General features: G+C 41.9%; 1 protein-coding gene across 1 annotated transcript in view; it reads left to right on the top strand.

Moving 5' to 3' along the window:
* The window catches only part of LOC121294272 (CUGBP Elav-like family member 4), a 324,915-nt gene that overhangs the window by 9,593 nt on the left and 287,664 nt on the right, over nt 1-27,658 (top strand). The window contains exon 2 of the mRNA XM_041217837.1: nt 12,506-12,588. Coding sequence (XP_041073771.1) covers nt 12,506-12,588 — 83 coding nt within the window. The remainder of the gene's footprint in view (nt 1-12,505; nt 12,589-27,658) is intronic.

Below are 27,658 nucleotides of genomic sequence, written 5' to 3'. Positions count from 1 at the left end.
ACAGAAGTTAGAGATAAAGTAATACAAATGCATAGATTAGGGAAAGGGTACAAAATAATATCCAAGTGTTTGGATATCCCAGTGAGCACAGTCAAAAACAGTCATGATCAATAATCAGGAAGTGGAAGCTGCATCACACCACCCAGGCACTGCCAAGAAAATGCCATCACTCAAAACTCAGCGCTCAAACAAGAAGAAGACTTGTGAGAGAAGCCACAGAGAGGTCAACAATCACTTTGAAGGAGCTACAGAGTTCAGTGGCTGGGAGTGGAGTAATGGTACACCAGTCAACCATAGCAAGAGCTCTGCATAACACTGGCCTGTATGGGAGGGTGGCAGGAAAGAAGCCGTTACTCAAAAAGTACCATCTGAAAACACATATGGAGTTTGCCAGAAAGCATGAGAGTGACCCAGCTGCGATGTTGGAAAAGGTTTTGTGGTCAGATGAGACCAAGATAGAGGTTTTTGGCCAAAACTCAAAGTGCTATGTGTGGGGCAAACCTAACACTGCCAATGCCTCAAGACACACCATACCTACAGTGAAGTATGGTGGTGGCAGCATCATGCTGTGGGGATGCTTCTCATCAGCAGGGACTGGGCATCTTGTTACAATTGAAGGAAGAATGGATGGAGCAAAATACAGGAAAATACTGCAAGAGAATCTGCTTCAGTCTGCTAAAAAACTGAAGCTTGGGAGGAAATTCACCTTTCAGCAGGTCAGTGATCCCAAGCACAAGGCCAAAGCAACATTGGAGTGGCTCAAGAACAAAAAGGTGAATGTCCTACAGTGACCCAGTCAAAGTCCTGATCTCAATCCCATTGAGAATCTGTGGCACTATTTGACAATTGCGTTGTCCAACCAACCTGAACAACCTGGAGCAAATCTGCCAAGAAGAATGGGCCAAAATCATTCCGACACTGTGTGCAAAGCTGGTACATACTTTCCCCAAAACACTTAAAGCTGTTATTGCAGTTAAAGGTGGCTCTACCAAATATTAATGTGTGGGGGTTGAATACTTATGCAAGAAAGATATTTCAGTTTTTTATTTTTCTTAAAAATATTTCCCAACATAAAACCAATGTCACCTTACAATAATTGATTTTGAGTTTAAGTGTTTTTAAAAATAAAATATCGAACAGAATGAAATTTCAATGTACCATTTGTAATTCAGTAATATGAGAGAATTGGTCAGGGGTTTGAATACTTTTGCAAGGCACTGTGTGTATGTATATATATATATATATATATATATATATATATATATATATATATATATAGTACTGTGCAAAAGTTTTAGGCAGGTGTGAAAACATGCTGTAAAGTAAGAACGCTTTCAAAAATAGACATGTTAATAGTTTATATTTATCAATTAACTAAATGCAAAGTGAGTGAACAGAAGAAAAATCTAAATCAAATCCATATTTGGTGTGACCACGCTTTGCCTTCAAAACAGAATCAATTCTTCTAGGTACACTTGCACAAAGTCAGGGATTTTGTAGGCATCTAATCAGGTGTATGATTAAACAATTATACCAAACAGGTGCTGATGATCATCAATTCAATATGTAGGTTGAAACACAATCATTAACTGAAACAGAAACAGCTGTGTAGGAGGAATAAAACTGGGTGAGGAACAGCCAAACTCAGCAAACAAGGTGAGGTTGCTGAAGACAGTTTACTGTCAAAAGTCATAAACCATGGCAAGACTGAGCACAGCAACAAGACACAAGGTAGTTATACTGCATCAGCAAGGTCTCTCCCAGGCAGAAATTTCAAGGCAGACATGGGTTTCCAGATGTGCTGTCCAAGCTCTTTTGAAGAAGCGCAAAGAAAACGTGCAACGTTGAGGACGTAGACGCAGTGGTCGGCCAAGGAAACTTATTGCAGCAGATTAAATACACATCATGCTTACTTCCCTTTGCAAACGGAAGATGTCCAGCAATGCAATCAGCTCAAAATTGGCAGAAAACAGTGGGACCCTGGTACACCCATCTACTGTCCGGAGAAGTCTGGTCAGAAGTTGCTTTCATGGAAGACTTGCGGCCAAAAAGCCATACCTCCGACGTGGAAACAAGGCCAAGCGACTCAACTATGCACGAAAACACAGGAACTGGGGTGCAGAAAAATGGCAGTCGGTGCTCTGGACTGATGAGTCACAATTTGAAATATTTGGCTGTAGCAGAAGGCAGTTTGTTCGCCGAAGGGCTGGAGAGCGGTACACGAATGAGTGTCTGCAGGCAACAGTGAAGCATGGTGGAGGTTCCTTGCAAGTTTGGGGCTGCATTTCTGCAAATGGAGTTAGGGATTTGGTCAGAATTAATGGTCTCCTCAATGCTGAGAAATACAGGCAGATACTTATCCATCATGCAATACCATCAGGGAGGCATCTGATTGGCCACAAATTTATTCTGCAGCATGATAATGACCCCAAACGTACAGCGAAAGTCATTAAGATCTATCTTCAGCATAAAGAAGAACAAGGAGTCCTGGGAGTGATGGTATGGCCCCCACTGAGCCTGGATCTCAACATCATTGAGTCTGTCTGGGATTACATGAAGAGAGAGAAGCAACTGTGACTGCCTAAATCCACAGAAGAACTGAGGTTAGTTTTCCAAGATGTTTGGGCCAACCCACCTGCCGAGTTCCTTCAAAAACTGTGTGCAAGTGTACCTAGAAAAATTGATGCTGTTTTGAAGGCAAAGGGTGGTCACACCAAATATGGTTTTGATGTAGATTTTTCTTCTGTTCACTCACTTTGCATTTTGTTAATTGATAAATATAAACTATTAACATGTCTATTTTTGAACGTGTCAATGACATAATATATAATATATATATATATAGATATATATTTTCTAAACATTGATATGTCAGCATTACTGGGTCGGTGACCCAGCCACACAAAAAAGTGATTTTTCAAAGTGCTTGTGTATTAGGTTACAATAACAAAATCCAAATTAAAACAAAACCTAAATTAAAACAAAACCTAGCTCTTTTTTGAGCACTAATTAACACAGGCTGCAACTTTCTCTAATCACCGGACAGGTAAGCTTATTTACCGGTTGAAAAACAAAACAAAACAATTTCTCACAGCACAACTCAAAAAATGTTACACACTACCTTTCTTTTACACTTACTTCTATACACACTCCGGCACAGTCGGGCTCCTACACACACCAGCAGTCCAGAACAGCCTGGCTGCTCTCTTTAAATACCCTGCACCTGGCTCTAATTTACAATGATAGCCAGGTGCAGGGCATAATTACTAATAAACAAATTAACACATATAATACTATACTATATAGTATGTATATACTATATATACTGCTGTGCTAAAGTCTTAGACACATTCAGGAGTTATATATATATATATATTATATATATATATATATATATATATATATATATATATATATATATATATATTTATGAGCATCAGTAATTTACTCAAAGTCTCCACTAGTGTTTTCCGCTATTATATGAACTTTGACTGTTATTAATACAGCTTAGCTCCAAAACTTGTGATCACAACAACTCAAAGTAAACTATACTGTACATGAGCAGCTTACATGAAGTGTTGTAGTAGCTAATCCATAAGATTTACCCAGTGGTTCTCAATGGAGACACGAAGCAATCCAAGGGGGCCTTTCGGTGACCCCAGGCGAAGCAGAACCCTCGGCAGCCCCAGCCAAACCGGGACTCTCATCAACCACATGCGAAGCAGGACCTCGGCAAACCCAGGCGACCCTCAGGAGGCGACAGCCGCAGAAGAGCCAGGCCTAGCTGTGGTGCTGGGGTTGGCCCTCTTCACAGCCACTGCGGCCGGGAGATTTTCCCCCATGCTCCCCTCAGCAACCTATGTAGGGGCTGCTGATATCCTGCATTATCCTGCCCTGGTCCTTTTATTGGTGCAGGTACAGGCAGCTTCTGCTTCTCTCTCTCTGGCGGCGGTGGAGTCAGAGCCAGCTCCAGCTGTTCTGCTCCTGGTGGGGGTGGAGACAGAGGCAGCTTCTGCTTCTCTTCTCCAGGTGGTGATGGTGGTGGAGACAGAGGCAGCTCCTGCAGGTCCGTGTCCCCTCTCTCTCGCTCCTTTCTTCCTCTCTTTCTCCTCACCTTTGCTTTTGTGTGAGGGCGGCAGCTTTTCAGGGTTCTCCAGGGTGCCTGGTCCTGGCTCATTTGGGCAGCCACTGTGTGCCCAAACTCCCCACAACTAGTGCATGACTCATTTAGGACATACATCCAGCCAACGTCCCTCTGCAGCTGCTGTTGCTTCTTCCTCCAGGTCCTCCTCTTTCCTCCCATCCTTCCTCACTCTAAAAAGTATATAACAAAAAAAAAAGAAAAAATCTGCAGAACCTCTTTCTGTCTGGCCTGAGTCGGAGCCTGTGGTCAATCCCATGATAACACCACGTGTGACAGGAAATGGCGTTGCAGTGACGTCACCAGACTGAGGAAGTACACACACCCGGCTAACTGCAGTTCAAAAAGAGAAGCAGTGCGGCGTTTATTTTTAATACACAACAATAAATAAAATATTTAAACAAAAACAAAACACTGCACAGAGCACAAATAAAATATTTAAACAAAAACAAAATCACGAACACAAAACCACAGGTCAGGCTGGGCAATCGCCTTCACTGATCCTATACTTAGTTCCCTTTCAAGTCGAAAAAAACAGAGTGCAAGGTATGGGATATTGCTGTCAGGCAGTAGGATTGGCTGAGCTTTATAGCAAAGCTGCCGAGAGGCCTCTGCACGAGCTGATGTGTAAGCCCGTCCCCTTGGGAGCTTACTATATGCAGCGCGCAGAGACTCTCTTCCTCTTTTGCCTTCAGCCTTTGTAAGACATTGAGTTGGTAAGTTTTCTCTCTGAGAAAATTACATCACTGATTGTACTCGTCAGCCTTGAGCTTGAGAAGCGGGATACTGCCCCTTCTTTGAGTTTATTTCAGTGTTCGCTCTACTGAGCATTATATATATATATATATATATATATATATATATATATATATATATATATATATATATATATATATATATATATATTCTTTTCACCTTCACGCTTTGCTTCGGCATCGCGTTCTTTCCTCGTTGGCTCTCTGTCTTACTTCATACTAATTTTATTACATTATATATATTCGTTTTGGGTTTTTGGTATTGTCTATTCTCTCCCTAGGTTTAGAATAGCGTTTAGAGGACACGTTGCACGCCTAAGTAGGCCACACAATTTTTTGCAGCCCCGGTCTCACCTCTGCGAGACCCGGAGTTCAGTCTGCTTCTAGCAGCCACTCCTAAAATAACACCCGTGGATTGTAATATTACACCGCGTGGTCGCTGTTAACTGTAGCTACGCTACAATATATCTGCAGTTCCTTTAAAATAGTTCCTTTAAAAACGTTTCGGCGTCTAGTGCATAGCGTCTTTACGCTCAGTACACATGCTTAGTCGGGCTGACTACCAATCAGCCGGTGTTTCTGCCACAGCCTCTGGCTGCCCCGATCGTCCAACAACCCCAAGAGGTGTGGGACGCAGATGCTGTATCTAGGGATGCTTCAGAAGGGGAGCTTCTCCTTGAGGAGGACAGCGTGGAAGCTGAACTAACTTCCCAGCACTCAGAGCAAGAAACTGAGTCAGAGGTGCTGGACACCAGTGATCCCTTGTGGTCATTGGTGGAGCGAGCAACTCGCCACCTGGGGATTCAGTGGCCAGCTGTGGAATTGACTCGGCGGTCACTGTTCGAGTCACCGTCTGTACGGTCTCCACAGTCCAGGACGCTCCCAGCCTTTCCGGATTTTATTAAGGAGGTACAATCCACCTGGGGAGCCCCAGCCTCTTCACCGGCAACTTCACAGAAGGCTTCCGCGTTTGCCATGCAGGGATGGAGTCAGGTTGGACTGGTGTCCATCCCACCAGTTGATGCTGCCTTTGCAGCCCTGATTAAAACACCAATGCTTTCTGGCCTAACTAAAGACCCTGTATGTCCTAACAGACAGTGCAAGATCATGGAGGTTCATTTAAGAAAGGCTATTCAGCAGCTACAGAGGCAGTTAGGTTGTCCAACGTGGCCAGCCTCCTTTCAGTCTACCAGGCTTCACTGGTGAAAGATCTCCCGGATCACTTGTCGGTGTTTTTGAAGATGGAATTGGTGTTGATCGCTCAACTCGTGGTTAAGCTCCCAGCTCAATGCAAGGGCTCAGGGCAGGAGTACTGCATCTCTGGTAGTCACCAGAAGGCAGCTCCGGCTCTCGCAGGCGAGAGTTCAAGAGCCTGACAAGGCCCCGTTATTAGATGCTCCCATTATACTGGAGCACACGTTTGGCCCAGCGGTTGAGGAAATGTTGCAGCAATCTGCTAAAGCCCAGGAGGCATCTCAGCAGAGATGTGGCCGCTTAAGCCTTTCCAGCCAACAGGAGCACCAGTGGTGTAGAACACAACCGCAGCACTTGCCATGACTACAAGGTGCTAAGACCTCACCATCTACAGCAGCTTGCAGCCAGCCTCCATTTGCGGGACCGCAGTGCGGAGGATGGCGCCCTAGAGGAGGTGACAGGCCATGCCCTTGTGGCTCTGGCTAGCTCTCTCTTGAATCCGCGTGGCCAAAACAGCCCTGAAATCTCCAGGCAGCTGTTGACCCACCCCTACACTGCCCCACAGCTCCAGTTCTGGCAACAATGCGCCGACGACATCTTGGTGCGCAAAAGTATTTCCACCGGGTACACCCTTCAATTCCAGTTAGAACCTACCACCTTCCGGGGTGTGGTTGTAACTGCAGTAAAGGACTCATACAGGCATTGCTCAGGAAGCGTGCCATTCAACAAGTAGACCCTGCTCTGTCCGAGCAGGGGTTCTATTCCAAATACTTCCTGGTGCCCAAGAAGGATGGAGGGCTCCGCCCTATTTTAGATCTGCGAGTGAACAAATACCTGTGGGTGTTATCGTTCAGGATGCTTACGCACAGGCACATCATCCAGTCTGTCCTACACGTCGACTGGTTTACCACCGTGGACCTGACAGATGCGTACTTTCACGTTCCCATCTGCCCGGGTCATAGGAAGTATCTGCGTTTTCCATTTCAGAGCAAGGTGTACGAGTTTTGTGTCCTCCCATTCAGCCTGTCGCTAGCTCCTCTAACCTTTTCGAAATGTATGGACGCTATTCTAGCTCCCTTGCGGGCTCAAGGCGTCCGACTGCTGAACTATCTGGACGACTGGCTCGCCTGCGCGCAGTCGAAGGAGCAGTTGGCACAGCACACAGTAATGGTTACAGACCATCTTCAGCGGCTGGGTCTGAAGATCAATTCAGAAAAGAGCCACCTCGTGCCAAGCCAACAGACTGAATTCTTGGGTCTGCATCTGGACTCAGTGTCCATGGAAGCGACCCTGTCGACACAAAGAGTTGCCTCCCTGGAGCGGTGTCTCTCCCTATTCAGATTGAGAGAAACAGTCAGCATGGAGCTGTGTCAGCGCATGTTGGGGTTGATGGCTGCTGCCTCGCAAGCCCTTCCCTTGGGCTTATTACACCAGAGACCTCTACAGGCCTGGTTCAATGCCTTCGCATTGCATCCGCGGAGAGACAAACACAGCAGGTTGACGGTATCCCGAACCTGCTGGAAGGCACTGCGTTGGTGGAAAGTTCTGTCGAACATCCGCCAGGGCGTGCGCTTGGGTCCCATCTTCCGAAGGGAGGTTGTCACCACTGACACTTCCAACCAGGGTTGGGGAGCAGTCTGGAACGGCTCAGGGACCCGCGGAGTGTGGTCAGGATCCTGGAGGTCAGCCCACATGAATGCTCTGGAACTCAGAGCAGTGGACCTCGCCCTTCGGCATTTCTTGCCAGTGCTTCTAAACAAGCACGTGTTGGTGCGGTGAGACAACACCACAGTTGTGGCGTATATCAACCGCCAGGGCGGCCTACATTCCCCTCACCTTCACCGGATGATAGCAATGCTGTTGCTATGGGCACAGCCGGGTTTGACTTCTCAGCGCGCGGTTCACCTACCGGGCAGAATCAATTATGCAGCGGATCTCCTATCCAGAGGAGGCCCTCTTGCAGGGGAATGGTGTCTCCACCCTCAGGTGGTTGAACGCGTCTAGGAATGGTTCGGCATAGCGCAAGTATATGTCTTCGCTTCGCGAGAGACCACGCACTGCACCCTATGGTTCTCGGAGAGGGACCCCGACAGCCCCCTAGAAGTCGATGCACTGGCTCACCAATGGCCACCAGGGCTCCTAGATGCGTTTCCACTGATTCCGATGATCCCCACCTTCTTGAAGAAGGTCAGGGTAGAGCAAGCGACAGTGATCCTGGTCGCTCCTTGGTGGCCTCGGACAATATGGTTTCAGTGCTTGGTGCAGTTGCTGCGTGGTCAACCACGGGAGCTTCCCCTGCGAGCAGACCTATTGTCCCAGCCTGAAGGACGGCTTTGGCACCCGAACCCCAAGCTCATGCAGCTATGGGCTTGGCCCCTGAACGGGAGCGCCTGTCAGCCTCAGGGCTCTCAGGGCTCTCGACGGCGGTGATTTCAACCATTCAGAGTGCTAGAGCGCCCTCTACTAGGTCGCAGTACAAGTACAAGTACAGTTGTTCCAAGATTGGTGTCTAGCAGGGGGCCATGACCCAATATCTTGTCCTATGACAGTGATATTACAGTTTCTACAGAAACTGTTAGATGAAGGGAAATCTCCCTCTACACTTAATGTGTATTGAGCTGCCATATCAGCTTGCCATGTATGCATTGACAGGTTATCACCAGATTGCCATTTTCTGGCATCACAGTTTCCCAAAGGCTCAAGACATTTGCGACCTCCAAGAACGACCAGTTTACCATCATGGAGCCTTGACGTGGTGCTAGAAGCCCTTACCAAGGCACCATTCGAGTCTCTCCACACTGTGGATATGAAGCTCATGTCTATTAAAACTGCTTTTCTGCTGTCAGTGGTATCAGCCAAACGTGTGAGCTAGTTACGTGCACTGTCAGTGCATCCATCATGTACTTGTTTCGCAGGAGACGGTTCTAAGGTCTCCATGCGCCCAAATCCAGCCTTTTTACCCAAGGTCATATCCCCGTTTCATATGAACCAACCAGTCGAGTTGATGGCGTTCCATCCTCCTCCTTTTTCTTCCCCAGAGGAAGAACGGTTACACATGCTTTTCCCCGTGCAGGCATTGAGGTGTTATATTGACCGTACAATGACTGGTTCTAAGACTTTGGGTCAGCCATTGTCTAAACAACGCCTTTCCCATTGGATAGTGGATGCTATTAAATTAGCTTATGAATCTGCGGGCCTTCTGCCACCAGGGCAGTTGAAGACGCATTCCACTAGGGGTATGGTGACATCCTGGGCCCTCTTTAGAGGGGTGCAAGTGTCTGACATTTGCGCTGCAGCCAGTTGGGCTACACCGTATACTTTTATGAGGTTTTACCGGTTAAATGTACTGGATTCCTCTGCTCCACTATTTGGAGCATCTGTACCACACTCTGTGGCACCTCAGGATGCCAATATCGTGTTGACTATTCCACCTTAGAACAGGTGTCATTGCGAGCATAGACGCTGAGGCGCAGCTCCTCATATGCCTAGATGTATTGCCTACGCAGTTGCGTTATGACATAAGTCTGTCCTGCTGCCGAGAATCCTCCTTCGTGATGACTTGAGTACACTGTTCCCATACCTTGATGGTTATTTTTGACTTGAAAGGGAACGATAGGTTGCGGATGCAACCCCGGTTCCCTGAAAGAGAAAGTAACCATCAAGCCGCGAGGTCGCTCCAGAAGCCTTCACGGCCTGAAGAGTAAAAGAGGAAGAGGGGCCGACTTACATATCAGCCCTCACAGAGGCCAATCGGCAGCTTTGCTATAAAGCTCAGCCAATCCTACTGCCTGATGGCAATATCCCATACCTTGATGGTTATTTTCTCTTTCAGGGAACTGGGGTTGCATCCGCAACCTATCGTTTTGTTTTGTTTTGTTTTGTTTTGATTTTCTCGCTCGCTCTCTCACTCTCCTCCGTACACCCCAATCAGAGTGCAGAGAGCTGCAGACTTTTATTTACTATGGCCGAGGGGTTAAACTATCAATTCTCTCATTACCACTCGGCCACATTTTGCATGAGTTTATTGATTGTGTGATTGCTGGCTAGTTTAACAACGCACCAGCCGACAGCCACACATTACCCTGAGGTTTTAAATTAGCCACTGGCAGAGAACGGGCTGTCAATCTTGTCTCTGCCAGCATAAAAATAAAAACAAAACAATAACAAAACAAACGCACGGTTACGCCGTCATATATACAATAACAAAAACAACACGGCTACGCTATCATTTAAACAAATCCAATCCAATAAATCAAAAAAACAAAACAAATACAGAATAACACAGGGGCGGTGAGGGAAACACTGTTCTAAAAATAAACACTGTACAGGGCTGCTCGCCCTGTTACAGTTGGGTAAATTGCATATACTTGTGAGCATGACGTAAAATAGAGGAAATCCACAACCATTTTCACATGGAAACCCGCATTTCACATGAAAACGTCCACTGATCCCAATACAGACAGTCTTGGGAGCATAAATGGAAGATGCCTGGCACAGATAATCCTATAATCCTATGTCTCTGCAGATTTTCAGCCATGGTAATCTGCAATAGCTGGGTTGGACAGTTTAATTATATACTTCTGGGTTAATTATTTTTTATTTAATTAAAAAAAAATTTAATTTGTGTGACAAATTAGTCGAAATATTATTCACTACTAACGATATGCCACCCCACCAATGGACATTTGGGAAACAGCAGTAAAACACATTGTTAAACAACCAGGCACGAGGCATTTACAAATGACAGCTTTATTGCATGAGTTTAACATTGTGCTTTAAAGTGAGATTCTCTGGTGTACCTCTGTGCATGGAAACCACATTTTCCTGAGCAGCACGAGAATTGTATGCATGGCTAATTTGCATATCAAGCTCCTACTTTCCATTCATTTACATGACGTCAGCTGAAAAGAGGGTCTTCTTGAGTAAAATAGGCTGAGCCAGTGGAAACCAGAAATGTAGAGGGTCATTTTTCATTTGACAGGAGCACAATGTCTCAAGTAAAAATAGAACACAAATGGAAACTCCCCCAGTGTGGCCAATAATCCTTACACTATCAGTACACTCAAACCGTCAATATGCAGAGATTTTAAATACTCTTCAAAAAGCTGTCAGGATGTTAACAATGAAACAGAAAATGACAGCTACTTACTCTTTAATTTCTGATAGTGGTTAGAATTTGATACATTTTTGCTGCTTGTGCATGTGTTTGAGGGAATATTAAGCCAAGCAAATTGAAGAATGCTGATGTTATTTTGCTCTGATTGGGTATTTTGGAAATAGGCTTTTCAGAATGCTAGGTTTAAATTCTCTGCACACCAGCCTTTCGGTGGAAGATATCAGCTTTCTGCAGATCATTTTGGGGCACAATTAGGTTCAGATTTTAAAGTTGGTGCAAGAAGTAATTTGGTTTGAAAAGTCCAGTAATTGAAGACATTGTGTGTATTAAAATGCAGCAAACAAACAATTTTGTTTGTGTTGCATGACACCCAGCAAGCAAGTAAGCAAGCCTGCCTGTCTCTGAGTGGTGACAACAAAGGAGGGTTTAGCGTTTAAAATGCAAAGGTGCAGAGTGGCATTATTGTAAACATCCAATTTGTAATCACTAGAATGACTATTTTGCACATGTGAAGGATACATTAAGTAAAATTAATTTGAAATTCAAATTCTTTGTCAATTGCAGCATTACCAATTTAGTCCACTTGATGCGCCCAACAGGGGGATTTAGTGAGTATGACCCACTTGCATGGACTAACGTTAGTACCATTTCTAATCTCAATTGCAGGCTACCAAAAGTTGCTGAGATCAGTGGGATCATCAGTTAAACTAGATCAAGATGCTGGTTATTACGTACTAAAGCAGACCCTTATGATTACATTAAGGGGATTCAGTCAGTCCTGGTTTATGATTGAAGCCGCAACAGTCAGGAGATGCCATCCCACCCATAACTCGTTGAGCCAATGAACAATTATAAATATCATAAAAATGTGAGGGTACAGCATTTGTTGCTACTTCCTAGTTGTCTGCCATAGATATATGTAATGTAGATAAAAGTGTCTTTATATTAACGAGTGCCAGCACCATCTAAAGAACTGCTGTGTATTTCCAGAGAAACAAAAGGAAACTTGATGCAAAGTGGAAGCTCACTAAATGATGCTGGCTCTTGCGTTTATCTAATGCAGTCTCATCCATGTTAATGTTGTATCCTAATAAAGTAACAGCACTCCAATATATGGCTTCTCATGGTGGCTTCTGTTTTTGATTGGTTACAAAAACTCCCAATATGTTTAGGAAAATGTAACAGAATCTTCATCCCTACTTGTAGGTGCTTGTAAGAAACTCTGTTCCTGATTCAGGACTGGGGCTGAGGTTACCCAGCAATGGTGTCTTTAATCTAACAGCTCTTTGTTATTTCTAGGATGTGCCTTTCTAACATATTGTGCCAGAGAGTCAGCCCTGAAAGCTCAGAGCACCCTACATGAACAGAAGACTCTTCCAGGGGTAAGTGACCCCATTCATGTACTTCTCCTTGCTTCTGAAGAGACCCCTGGCTTAGACTTGTTTTACTTTTTTGTATGCAAAATACGTCAGAAATATGCATCAAAACATTTATTATAGTCCATTTTCATAAAACTTGAACTCATTATTTAATAGAGTTCATTAAACAGTTCAAGATGGTCTCTTTCCATGCAAACAACCTTAACAAATCTGACTTCCAAAAACATACACAGGATGCCACAGAAGCAATACAAAATTCCCACATACAGTTTAGGGGGTTGGAAGTCTTATGTTGTTTAACAAGGTGAAATACAAATTATGCATCCATTATGTTGTAATGTCCAGAATTCATTTAAGTTTTTAATGTAAAAAATAATTCTCTACCTGCTTTCAAAGAATATTTTATATAGACAGGCACGGTATGTTGATATACTTTTTAAGTTCAATTAATACATATGCAATAGAGCAATGTAAACTTGATTAACTGACAAGATATCGGTACTTTTCCCACACCTCATTTATGTATTAAATATGTTGGAGCAGAAAACTAGCAGTATGATTCCTAAAAAAACTTGCTACTAAGGTCAGTCAAGTTACCAACAAAACGTGGCCTAGAGGATGGCCTTACTAATGAATGGACAAAGAATTTCTGCTATCACATGAATATCGTAGGATTTTGCCCTTTGACATATCTTAGTTTAGTCCATTTATTTAAGTATTTAATATTTCACTGAACAGTGCTCTATGTGTTATTCATTTTAGTACATTTTATGCAAACTGTTAAAAATAAAGTTTGAAGGTCTTATTAGAGAGATAATTGAACATGTTTGATACATGTGGGGCTGCTGACGCTGGCCTTAATATTGAATGTGACATTATATTGCTGTCAATAGGAAGAGGTCAGGACTGTAAGATAGAGGTTTGAATTGTGAGGTGGTCTTTTTACTGAGGTCACTTAATGTCAGGCTTCACTCTAATATAAGCACAACATGTAAATGGCATTAAAAGCATATCAATGCCTTTTTGTTTTTCAATGTAAATAGGTAAATGTACATATAATATGAGTGTGTAATATAACAGAGTGAAATGTTATTCATAAAATGTTTTATGATGAGGAGGTCCCCTCTCCAATTAGTCTTTCTTGAGCTTGCAGAAAAGCAGGAAAATAAATGCTTATTTGTTAAATGCTCAAGAAAGGCAAGGGACAATGGCAACCATCAGGCACTGTGCTGGTGTAGTGTGCAGTGTGGGTTATACCATTACACTGTGCAGGTTAGACTTCTGGGAGAGAGCTACAGTACAGTGAGACCTAGTCGACCACAATCAATCCAAGATAGACATACAGTGAAACCTCACTATTAAAGTGGTTGGATCTTACAAAATACTTGCAAAAATCATATGCACTCATTCACTATATAGGTCTCAAATGGACATGCAATATACTTATTCAAAGAAAGTTGCCTGCCAATCTTAGGAGTTTGACATGTTTCAGGCTGCATTTAGTGGCTTTACTATTGAAGATAACTTTACATTGTCGTCAATAGGAGAATTGTGGCAAGATAAAGTTGCCTTAGTTGCGGGATGGTCTTTGTAGTGAGGTGGCCTGAAAGGAATGTTTTATTGCAGACAGTTAACCTTTTCCACAGCTCATAAAGGTGTCACATTAGACACTGGACACCTGCTGCTTTGCATGTGTTATACCCAGAACCCGCTGTGCAAACAGAAACAGACACACGATTGCTGTCTTAGTGTATAGAATCTAGCACCATAGCACCACATCTGCACCCCTGAACAATGATCAGGTACCAGGAAGTAGCCGTGACATTTTTTTTTATAGTATTGTACTTAAATAATAAGTGTATGCTGAAAAAAAGGAAAACCTATAATATTTCCACAATGAAAGAGTGGAAATTTTAAAATCTTGGTTATCACTGATTTTAGAAGAAAGTGACCCACGTTACTGTATTGAAAAACTTTATAAAAAAGAAGAATCCTAAATGCCATTATATTGTGGTATATTTGTGAATGAGAGACAAGGTGACCTGCCTATCTGATTCAAGCCTGCAGCACATTGATCTGAGCTACAACTGGCATGCTGCACCCCCTCCCTGCTTTACAGTACACTCCAGACTCCCACACACTCCTGTCTCTGTGACTGTAGCCTAACGTCCGGCATAGTGCCATGTCTCTGGGCATCACCCCTGCAGATTCAGTATGCCAGCCCTGCACTCTTCCTTTGTCTTTACAGTCTCTTCACTGGATCACAGTCCACGCTTTACTCAAGCCAATTACTGTCGAGGGTCTGCATGGAACAGACACTCATTTGTGCAGAGCAATCCAGGGAGACCATTAAGTGGAAGAGAACATGATATCACATGTCTCTGTGTAACCATTGCTTTCACCTTGTCCCTCAGAAATTAAATCAAATATGGATAGTTTAAATTGGAACAGGCTATTCCAGGTGGTTTATGGGACACTATATGTTAAATTAATTGTAACTAACAAAATGATCCATGAATCTTATCAATTCTGCAATTTCTTTAGCTGCAAATGCCTCAAATTAACTGGTTTTAAATAGTACATGTCATAGCAAACATGCATTTTCATTTTAAAACATGAGATCTGGTACTACATTAGGTTATAAAACAGTTATCAGATTTAATGCATTATTTGTAGAAATCTATTACATTTGCACTTCCTGGGTGCATACTGGCTGAAAGCATGCCAGTCAATAGGGAAAGCTTCTAGTTGGTTATTGACAGGAAAGAATGGGTGTGACAGACGGAGATTTCTTTAGCCTAGTGTAGTACTAGATACTGTATCATGTTTTAAAATAACATGTTTACTATAGCACTTGTTTCTTTAAAACCTGCACATTTAAGACCAGGAGATAGAGTCAAGTCATAGAGGTGTTAGAGGTCATAGAGGTGTTCTGAGAAGCTGGAATAATTGAAGTTTTTCAGTTTGAAGTTTTTCTTAAGCAGCATAAAATCTAACTATTTATAAAATTACAGGCGCCTTAAAATGGGAGGAGAGGTATAACACAGGGATGATTTACCTTTTGGGAGAGAACTGAAGTTACCAGCTTTTACTGAAAAAAATAAGGGGCTGGAACAACAGAAGGGAAGACAACATTTATTTTCTAATGTATTATTTGAAGCATCTTGCCCATATATTGAAGTATTTAGAAGCATATAGCAGATACAAGCCATTTTTGTTGCTATGATTATTTTTACATTTTAGAATAATAACTTGTATAGTCTCTAGCTGTGTTTGGGGTACTTTGGTATGGTTATGCACATTTTATATTTAGTGCACATGTTTTGTTATTGTTTTTTTAAACGTGAATCTTGAAGGAGGATGTATAAGAGCAACTTAGAACCTATCTTTAAAACCGAACTGCGGAACCTAATGCTGGTTCTTTTGAATGTGTTTTTATACCACATTAAAATGACACACCACCTACTGCAATAACCATTCTGTTATTTAAACAGAATGGTTATTGCAGCTTGTAGAAGTTACAATCTGTTTAACGTAACAAGTGAAGTAATTAGAGCAACAATGTCAATGTTACAAAATGAGAAACAAACTGTACAATGTTTGCTTCAATGTCAAGCAGTTGAGCGCTATTGTGAATTTTTAATAAGAAACATTTAAACTACCTTAGCCAAGTCAATTTGATTTAAACGCCCCCTGTAAAATGAATGGAAGTACATAGGTTAAGATTTATGGAATTATTTTGCTAGCTACAGTCACTGTAGGGAGACGGATGCTTCTACGAATTGCTTTTCTCACTCTCCTACAATGTGTACCCGTTTCTTCTCTTGTTGAGCATGTAATTGTGCACCCATAACTTCAAAGACTCAGTATTGCATTCTGAGGTCAAACCATGTTTACTCCAATCTTAATGAGACTTAATTCCAGTTATTTCTAAAGAGAACCTGTTAAATTTGAACCAGATCCAAATCACTAATTACTTTCATGTATTCATTTTTATTTCAAAGTTTCAGCATGGGATACCCTTATGAGATTCAAGACCTTGCTTCCAAAGGGGGTCCTGTAGGTTTACAGCAGCAGTTACACACAGGCTCTATTACTTGAACACACCATACAGACAGCAGCAATTACATCATCCATGCCGTACATCCGCACATTAGAGCAGCAGAGTTCACAGGTACGTTATGGGAACAGATAGACTTTAACTCTGCTGCAGAGTTCAACAGGTACGTTATGGGAACAGATATACTTTACCTCTGCTGCAGAGTTCAACAGGTAAGTTATGGAAACTCTGCTATGAAGTTGCACAGGGTTGTAGTTTAAAAAAAAGAAAAGCCTGCAGGGAGAGAATTCCAACAACAAAGGACCTTCTGTCACGTGATCGTCTATTAACTGGAACTGATTGGTAATATAATTATTTTTGGTTTGTTTTTCATTTTGTAACATTGACATTGTTGCTCTAATTACTCTTCACTTGTTACGTTAAACAGATTGTAACTTCTACAAGCTGCAATAACCATTCTGTTTAAATAAAGGTCTAGCCTGGAGTGCACAATTTTAATAAATAAATTCAATTTACACAAACTTTCCCACCCACCCAACACCCTGTAGAGCTACAAAGCGCTTGCAAGGTACATCCAGAGTAACCTGTACATCATTTAAAGTCAGAAATGTATACATTTCTTGCAAAAGAAAATTGTAATTAAAAGTTGATAATTACTGTTTGGTATTCTGTCCTAACCCAGCAGTTTGTCAGTCCCAAACTGTTGTGACATAAATTATATATGAAAAAATGGGAACATTTTGCATTTGTTAATCAGATTATTTTACCTTTTATTGCAACTGTGGTACCATTCAGTAGAGCAAAAATTGCAAAGGGTATTGAGCTGAAACCTTCAGATAGAAGGGGTACAGTTTTTAAAAAAGTTGAAAGCCACTGCCCTAGATTATTTCACCCCAAGGACAGTCCTTTGTCTGTCTCTGATGCTCTCCCAGTTGTAGCTTCTTCCTCAGCTCACCAGACTCCACTTGATTTGCACAGTCCCCCTGTTTGGGGAGAAGGGGAGTGCATGACCTTGTCATATCAGTTCCATTTTCAAAGGGGTTCCTTATCCCTTGATATCAAATTTATAAGCATTAACATGATCAATTTCCAAAGAAGCCCCCATGATCCAGACATCAATGAAAGGGCCTGTATCACAGCTACTGCATGTAAGTTTGAACATATCTGTGAGATGTATTAGACCCTTGCTCTAGTGTGCACTATCGAAGATATAAATCAGTGGAGTTGTTTTTGCAGAAAAGATTGATGTGATTATCACCCCTTTAGATAGTTTTAGACAGCTATTTTAAAACAAAATACAACAATTGACCAATTTTGTAATTGTAATGTTCTTACAATACCTACAGTTCTTACTATGTATTTCCTACTGCTGATGACTTTGAATACATTTGCTTTATCAGATATATTAACATAATTGCATGAATTGTAATACTTTGATCATAGTACTGACAGCTTATACATTTATTGTGTCACTAACAATGCTGATAATCTTCCTTTTTACCTTTGAATCTGAACTGGAATGGTGCTCGCCTCACACGTCAAAGTCCCCTAATGTGTGCTTGCACATGATCCTGCATGCACGCTGCTGTTAGCCAGTGGGAATGTGGGGGTTTTCATTGTATTGGGGGATTTTTTTTTTTCCGTGTTTTGTTTCCCTACCATTAAGATTTCCAAATCAATCTAACAAGTTCTAAAAGTTGCTAGCTTTCATAGAAACAAACACATACACTATACAGTACATACTGTACATACAAGAGCACATGAAAACAGATTTGTGATGCACCAACAACTGGGTTCTGTTGAGTGTCCCAGCGACAGCGAGTGGAAGCGACAGCGAGTGGGAGAAGTACAGCGTGGAAAAGTACAGAGCAGTTTCGAAGCAGAAAGGAGAAATTGCATCTTGAATTGCTTTAATCGGAAAACAGAGGACATTGGGGAAACACAGCCGCGTGTGTTTTTCTGATAACAAACAAGCTGAAACTCGGAGCAGCTGATTCAAATTCAGCGGCGTTCTGAGACACGGGCGAGGGGAGGAGCCGACAGCACAGCAGAACAACGCAGTTAAACGAGGCAGTCTTCCCAGCGACAGCGAGTGGGAGAAGTACAGCGTGGAAAAGTACAGAGCAGTTTCGAAGCAGTTTGAAAGCAGGTTGACGGCTGCAGAAGAAACTAAACTTCAAAAAAAAAAAAAACCCTCAACATGGTCTTCAAGCCAGTAATCTGTGACACCTGCTTGATGTGGGAAATCCGAGAAAACCCAGCGGAGCTAAACCAAGTGTGCGTAAAGTGCCGCGCGATCCAGGATTTGCATAAACTGGTAAGCATGCTAGAAATGGAGCTGGAAGAAGTGAGACAGCAACAAGATCTTGAGGAACTGGCACACCCACAATTCATGGAAGTCTGCATCACCCCTAATAGACTGAAAGCCACCAGGGAGATAGAAGGTCAGAACAGCTGGGTTCAGGTAGGCAGAAGCAGGGAAAAAAAGAAACTTCGTCAAACACAACCACCAGAAATCAAAACAACCAACAGATTTGAGTCACTTCAGAATTTTGATGAGCAGAACCAACAACAAGAGAATGAAAGGAACAACATCCAGGACCCCATTGACAGTGGTGACCAGACAGCAAAAAGAAGGGAGGTCATGATTGTTGGGGACTCCATATTGAGAAACACAGCAAGTTCAGTTCGCAGTTTGGACCCCCTTACTACAACAGTGTGCTGCCTTCCGGGAGCCTCGGTCAAGCACATCACTGAGAACGTGGACAGGCTCCTAGAACGAACAGGAGACGACCCGGTAGTAGTCGTCCACATCGGTACAAACAACATTGGAAGAGACAGACCAAAATCCCTGCAAAACAAATTCAGAGAGCTAGGAAGGAAATTAAAAGAGAAAACCAAAACTGTGGTATTTTCTGGTATACTACCCGCACCTTGCAAAGGACCATATGGACAGCTGGAAATAATAAATCAAAACCAATGGTTGAAGACGTGGTGCACACGGGAAGGCTTCACCTATCTTGATCATTGGACCACTTTCTACAACGAGGACTATCTGTATAGACGGGATGGACTGCATTTAAATAACAAGGGAACTAGTCTACTTGGAGAAAAGATCCTCGAGCAGGTTCGGAAGCATTTAAACTAGAAAGGAAGGGGGGAGAAATCAACAAAAAAACAGAAGGGAGACCGCATCAAAACAAGAACAACAACTCAGGTAAGACAACCATTAAATGTATTTATCTAAATGCTAGAAGTATCAGAAACAAAATTCTAGAACTTGAAGCTACTGCACTAACAGGTAACTATGATGTGATAGGTGTTACAGAAACGTGGTTGTCTGAGAGTGATGGGGACGAATATAATATTTGTGGGTATACACTGTATAGGAAAGACAGGCAGGACAGAAGAGGAGGAGGGGTAGCGCTATACATAAGAAACAGTCTTGAAGCCCAGGTGTTAAACCTGGACAAAGAAAATAAAACCGAATCAATATGGGTCAGAATAACAGACAAAAATTCAAAAGGCATAATAATAGGAGCATGCTATAGACCGCCAGATTCAGACGGTGAGCACAATAATCTGTTATACAATGACATTAGAAATGTGTGTAGCAAAGGAGAAGCCATACTAATGGGGGATTTCAACTTCCCCCAAATAAAATGGGAAAACCCGGTGGGTAGCGCGAAGGATGAAATAGAAATGGTGGAAATGACAAATGACTGCTTCCTAACACAATTTGTGAAGGCACCCACTAGAGGGGAGGCATGCCTTGATTTAGTCTTTTCAAATAACGAAGATAGAATAACTAAAACAGAGGTCAGAGAACCACTGGCAAACTCAGACCACAACATGGTCTCATTTGAAGTGTTTTTTAAATCCTCAAAAGTAAAGACTAAAGCTAAGGTTTACAATTTTAGAAAAGCAAACTATGAAGGCATGAAACAGAGACTAACAGAAGTAGATTGGAGTAAAATAGAGAAAACACCCACAGAAGAAGGATGGTTGTTCTTCAAAAATGTAGTACTAGAGGCGCAAAACAATTATATCCCTAAAGTAGACAAATCTAAATGTAAAACTAAATTGCCAAAATGGTTTAATAGATCAATTAAAAAAAATATTCAGCGAAAAAAGGCACTTTACAGAGCATTAAAAAAGGACCAAAAAGAAAGTACGCAGAAAGAGTACACAGAACTGCAAATGCAAGTCAAAAAGGAAGTTAGAAAGGCCAAGAGAGAAATAGAAATGAACATTGCTAAGGGAGCTAAAACCAATTCCAAAATGTTTTTCCAATATTACAACAGCAAGAGAACATTCAAAGAGGAGATTAAATGTTTAAGAGATACAAATGGCAAAATCGTAGAGGAAGAAAAAAAAATAGCAAATATGTTAAATGATTACTTTTCACAAGTTTTTACAAAGGAAGATACTGACAACATGCCCCACATGTCATCCAGTTCCTATCCAGTTTTAAATAACTTTAGCATAACTGAGGCAGAAGTGTTAAAGGGACTAGGAGCTCTTAAAATAAACAAATCCCCTGGGCCGGATGAGATCCTCCCAGTAGTACTCAAAGAAATGAAAGAAGTAATTTACAAACCGCTAACCAAGATCATGCAGCAGTCTCTTGACACAGGGGTGGTACCGACAGACTGGAAAATTGCAAACGTAATACCGATCCACAAAAAGGGAAACAAAACTGAACCAGGTAACTACAGACCAGTAAGCCTGACTTCTATTATATGCAAACTTATGGAAACTATAATAAGAGCCAAAATGGAAAATTACCTATATGGTAACAGGGTCCTGGGAGACAGTCAACATGGTTTTAGGAAAGGGAGATCGTGCCTAACTAACTTGCTTGATTTTTTTGAGGATGCAACATCGATAATGGATAATTGCAAAGCATATGACATGGTTTATTTAGATTTCCAGAAAGCTTTTGACAAAGTCCCGCACAAAAGATTAATTCTCAAACTGAACGCAGTTGGGATTCAAGGAAACACATGTACATGGATTAGGGAGTGGTTAACATGTAGAAAACAGAAAGTACTGATTAGAGGAAAAACCTCAGAATGGAGTGTGGTAACCAGCGGTGTACCACAGGGATCAGTATTAGGTCCTCTGCTATTCCTAATCTACATTAATGATTTAGATTCTGGTATAGTAAGCAAACTTGTTAAATTTGCAGACGACACAAAAGTAGGAGGAGTGGCAAACACTGTTGCAGCAGCAAAGGTCATTCAAAATGATCTAGACAAGATTCAGAACTGGGCAGACACATGGCAAATGACATTTAATAGAGAAAAGTGTAAGGTACTGCACGCAGGAAATAAAAATGTACATTATAAATATCATATGGGAGATATTGAAATTGGAGAAGGAATCTATGAAAAAGACCTAGGAGTTTTTGTTGACTCAGAAATGTCTTCATCTAGGCAATGTGGGGAAGCTATAAAAAAGGCTAACAAGATACTCCGATACATTGTGAAAAGTGTTGAATTTAAATCAAGGGAAGTAATGTTAAAACTGTACAATGCACTTGTAAGACCTCATCTTGAATATTGTGTGCAGTTCTGGTCACCTCGCTATAAAAAAGATATTGCTGCTCTAGAAAGAGTGCAAAGAAGAGCGACCAGAATTATTCCGGGCTTAAAAGGCATGTCATATGCAGACAGGCTAAAAGAATTGAATCTGTTCAGTCTTGAACAAAGAAGACTACGTGGCGACCTAATTCAAGCATTCAAAATTCTAAAAGGTATTGACAGTGTCGACGCAAGGGACTTTTTCAGCCTGAAAAAAGAAACAAGGACCAGGGGTCACAAATGGAGTTTAGAAAAAGGGGCATTCAGAACAGAAAATAGGAGACACTTTTTTACACAGAGAATTGTGAGGGTCTGGAATCAACTCCCCAGTAATGTTGTTGAAGCTGACACCCTGGGATCCTTCAAGAAGCTGCTTGATGAGATTTTGGGATCAATAAGCTACTAACAACCAAACGAGCAAGATGGGCCGAATGGCCTCCTCTCGTTTGTAAACTTTCTTATGTTCTTATGTTCTTATGAGTGAGCTTATTATTTTGTAAATCACTTTGAATTGTATTGGCAAGATAATGTGCAACCTAAAAATGCTTTACTATTAAAGCCACATATTCTCCATTGCCATCGCAAGACGCGAAGCTCTCTTAGGAATTCCCCTCAGAGTCGGGGCAGTGACTTTGTAATTAAGCAAGCATTCCAAGCTGGGCAGATTGTGATCGAACCTGTGACCCATCAGACTAAAAGAGCAATTATATTAATCTAAGGTCCAATGATGGCCAAATAGAAGACCAATATGAGCCAGCAACAGCGTGCCTTTGAATATTAAGCATCTCACTTTCAAAATTCTCAACCCGCAAACATTAAACATGAAATGGCACCTTCGCTTTGGCTTTTCAATTTCACATTAGCACATACTCAAGACCTACCCATGATGTGAGCATGATTCTGTTAATTATTTAGTTTCTTCCTGAAATGTTAAACTGTAATTGGACCTTGGATGTTTTGAGCCTGAATTGTTTGTGTCTGTTGGAGTGGTTTGCAATCCCCAATGACTCCCTTCAAAATGAGATTTCTACCGCAAGAGTTTATGATTAAATACATGCAGAAAAAAAAAAAAAAACTCTTTAATATCACTCCTGCAACCCTGCCTCTTGTCACATCATAGTAATGTCCCGGATAGTGTGAGTCAATGGGGACAAGTGCTAAATAAAACCACGATGGCTATTTTCACATTGCTTAATTTCATTTGATTGGAGAGTTTTATTAAAGTAAATACGTTGTTGTTTCAAGTTAGTAAAACATTTATTCCCTTCAGATCTATAAACTTGTGTAACCATTTTCAGTACTTTGAAACATTTAAGTTATAATAATAATAATAATAATAATAATAATAATAATAATAATAATAATAATAATAATAATAATAATAATAATAATAATAATACGAATTATAATGTTGCGCTTTAATATTGGCCATATTTTAGTATATGTGGAATTCTTTACACGCAGGAGAAATGGAGAAATGTGCCCTCTGACAAGTAAGGGAATACCACTCTGACAAGGAAATATTTCATTCAAAGGAGGAATTACACTTCCTTAATGTGCTCCACATTCTTTTATTTTTCTTTTATTTATTTACTTATTTATTTTAAATAAAGGCTACTTAAATAAAGGAAACTATGGGCCACATTTACTAAACTGAGGTAAATGACCAAATTACTGTGTAGCAGGTGGAAGCCACACTGAGCTAAAAAATGAACCAGCGGTTCATCCATATTTGGTGTGACCACCCTTTGCCTTCAAAACAGCGTCAATTCTTCTAGGTACACTTGCACACAGTTTTTGAAGGAACTCGGCAGGTAGGTTGGCCCAGACATCTAAGAGAACTAACCACAGTTCTTCTGTGGATTTAGGCAGCCTCAGTTGCTTCTTTCTCTTCATGTAATCCCAGACAGACTCGATGATGTTGAGATCAGGGCTCTGTGGGGACTCCTTGTTCTTCTTTACACTGAAGATAGTTCTTAATGACTTTCGCTGTACGTATGGGGTCGTTTGTCATGCTGCAGAATAAATCGGTGGCCAATCAGATGCCTCCCTGATGGTATTGCATGATGGATAAGTATCTGCCTGTACTTCTCAGCATTGAGGAGACCATTAATTCTGACCAAATCCCCAACTCCATTTGCAGAAATGCAGCCCCAAACTTGCAAGGAACCTCCACCATGCTTCACTGTTGCCTGCAGACACTCATTCGTGTACCGCTCTCCAGCCCTTCGGCGAACAAACTGCCTTCTGCTACAGCCAAATATTTCAAATTGTGACTGATCAGTCCAGAGCACCTACTGCCATTTTTCTGCACCCCAGTTCCTATGTTTTCGTGCATAGTAGAGTCGCTTGGCCTTGTTTCCACGTCGGAGGTATGGCTTTTTGGCCGCAAGTCTTCCATGAAGGCCACTTCTGACCAGACTTTTCCAGACAGTAGATGGGTGTACCAGGGTCCCACTGTTTTCTGCCAATTCTGAGGTGATGGCACTGCTGGACATCTTCCGATTGCGAAGGGAAGTAAGCATGACATGCCTTTCATCTGCTGCAGTAAGTTTCCTTGGCTGACCACTGCGTCTACAGTCCTCAACGTTGCCTGTTTCTTTGTGCTTCTTCAAAAGAGCTTGGACAGCACATCTGGAAACCCCTGTCTGCCTTCAAATTTCTGCCTGGGAGAGTCCTTGCTGTTGCAGTATTACCTTGTGTCTTGTTGCTGTGCTCAGTCTTGCCATGGCATATGACTTTTGACAGTAAACTGTCTTCAGCAACCTCACCTTGTTAGCTGAGTTTGGTTTGTTTCTGTTTCAGTTAATGAGTGTGTTTCAACCTACATATTGAATTGAAGATCATTAGCACCTGTTTGGTATAATTGTTTAATCATATACCTGACTATGCCTGCAAAATCCATGACTTTGTGCAAGTGTACCTAGAATTGATGCTGTTTTGAAGGCAAAGGGTGGTCACATCAAATATGGATTTGATTTAGATTTTTCTTCTGTTCACTCACTTTGCATTCAGTTAATTGATATATATAATCTATTAACATGTCTATTTTTGAAAACATTCTTATTTTACAGCATTTTTTCACACCTGCCTAAAACTTTTGCACAGTACTGTGTGTGTATACATATATATCAGAAGTAGTGGTGGGGAGTTATGAAATGAAACATTAGGTCGGAGGTCTTGTCCCAAATTTCGGCATCATGCAAGACAGTCGAAAAAAAAACAAAATGTACAAAATAAAGGTTTCAAGGCTGGGCAATGCCTTCACTGGATTTAACAAAATTTCAACCACAAAAAAACCTGCTTCCTCAGCCCCCTCCTCCTAAATGAGAAGCAGAGGCATCCTTTTATGTCAGGTGGCTGGGCGCTGATTGATCGTTAATTAACCTAATCAACTGATCAACCCCAGCCACCTGAACATAATAAACCCAGGCAGGTAGGAGAAATTAACCCCATCCCTGTATATTTAAAAAGGGCAGAGCTTTGCTCTGCCACACTGACTCAAAGCTTTTATTTGAAAAACATATCTCTTCAGTGGTATTACTTTATTACTTAAAGAAAGTGTGTAGTTTTTTGCCCCCTAGAGATGCTGAGATTCTCACTCATGCATTTGTTATGTCTCATTTGGATTATTGCAATGTTCTTTTTGTTAATCTTCCTGCTTGCTGTTTACATCGATTGCAGATGGTGCAAAATGCAGCAGTAAGGGTTCTTACCAGTAGCAAGCCGACAGAACACATTATTCCAGTCTTAAGCATTTGCACTGGCTTCCTATTCAGTCCTATGTTTGCTTTAAAATACTACTGTTGACCTACAGCTCTTTGCACAGTCAGGGTCCTAGTTATATAATGGACCTTCTTAGCTGTTACATCCCTGGGAGGCAGATCCTCTAACTCTGGATTGCTAAAATGCATGGTTTCAAAACAAGTTACCCTCGGAGGGCGTAGTTTTAGATGTGTTGTCCCTTTTCTTTGGTACGCAATACCAACTTTCATTAGAGAATACCCAGCAGTAACTTCATTTAAAAATACCCTTAAGATGCACTTATTCTCCTTTGTATTTTTTAACTCTTTGACTCTACTGCAGTCTGCACTGTTTATTACAATATACTGTATTTTTGTGATGATTGACGTTCTTTAGATTTACAAATGTTATTGTATTTTATTTATTTATTTATTTATCAGTAGAATTGTTTAATTGATTAATTGTTAATAATTGTGTTTTACAATGTTGATTTGTTTGATTGTTTTGTACAGCACCTTGAGACACCTAGATGTGAAAGGCTGTTACAAAGACGGCCGGGGTGGGTGACGTCAGAACCAGGAAGGGAACACACCGAGACAAAACAGATGAAGTGAAATGATGGGGACGCTTGCTTGCGCCGGTTTATTGAAAATAAAATGGTTTACGCAGACAAAAGGCCGGACACGACACTTTACGCCAAAATAAATAGACACACAAAACGGACTATACTAAACAAACACGGTGAGCAGATAGACAGACTAACAAACACGGTGAGTTTTAAATAAACAAGTATTGTGCTGGTCCCACCAGCACGCAATAGCAATTGATATTAAACTCGATTCCTCCTCCGCCCTCTCCCGTTCCCTACTCACCGAACACCCAACCCCGAGTGAATAAAACGTGCATTTATATATACTGTTGTGCTGGGATTCAATTACCAATTAATTATTCGCTTGAATCCCAGCACGTGAATTAATTATGTGCAACCTTGTGCTCACATATGCACGTGAAGTGATGTACAATCCCGTGCCTAAATACAATTATACATTTTTAAACACGCGTGAAATACAGACCAGTTTATATCCCGTGTACCAATGCCTATACACCAACATTTAACACACCACACGCAACATATAACAGAAAAATAGACACAGGGGCGGGAATTTTGTCACATATCCCCCCCACCCCTGTGCAAAGCACACATGGTCTCAATGGTCACTTCTCCCCTTAAAAGCCCAAAAGTCCAGCACAGTCCTGGGCCAGGACCGGAGTCTTCAAGGGGCCCACAGGTCGTAAGGCTGTCAGCCACAATGCTGCCAGCGGGGTGGCATACTCCTGCCACTCTTCTGCTGCTGGAGGCTATGACGGCAGCTTCCCAGCTGACAGCGGAAATGCCGTCAGCAGAGACATTAATAGTCCCCAGTCTGGCTCCTCTAGCCGGGGTAGTCCTGGCAGCGGAAAGGCTGCTTGAGGGGTGGTCTCCTGACCTCCCCCCTTCTTCACAGCCAGCAGCTCCCCTTGGTGGGGCTCCTACCACAGTACTTCCAGCAACGGAAGTGCTGCAGTGGGAGCAGGTCTCCTGACCTCCCCCACGATCTCCAGCAGCAAAAGTGCTGCTGGGGTTGTTGGTCTCCAGACCTCCTCCCCCTTCTTCATGGCCAGCAGCTCCCCTTGGTAGGGTTCC

This window comes from Polyodon spathula, chromosome 19, assembly GCF_017654505.1.
Source record: "Polyodon spathula isolate WHYD16114869_AA chromosome 19, ASM1765450v1, whole genome shotgun sequence".
NCBI lineage: Eukaryota > Metazoa > Chordata > Actinopteri > Acipenseriformes > Polyodontidae > Polyodon > Polyodon spathula.
Note: the sequence above shows the minus strand (reverse complement) of the source record. Positions and strands in the feature narration are given on the sequence as shown.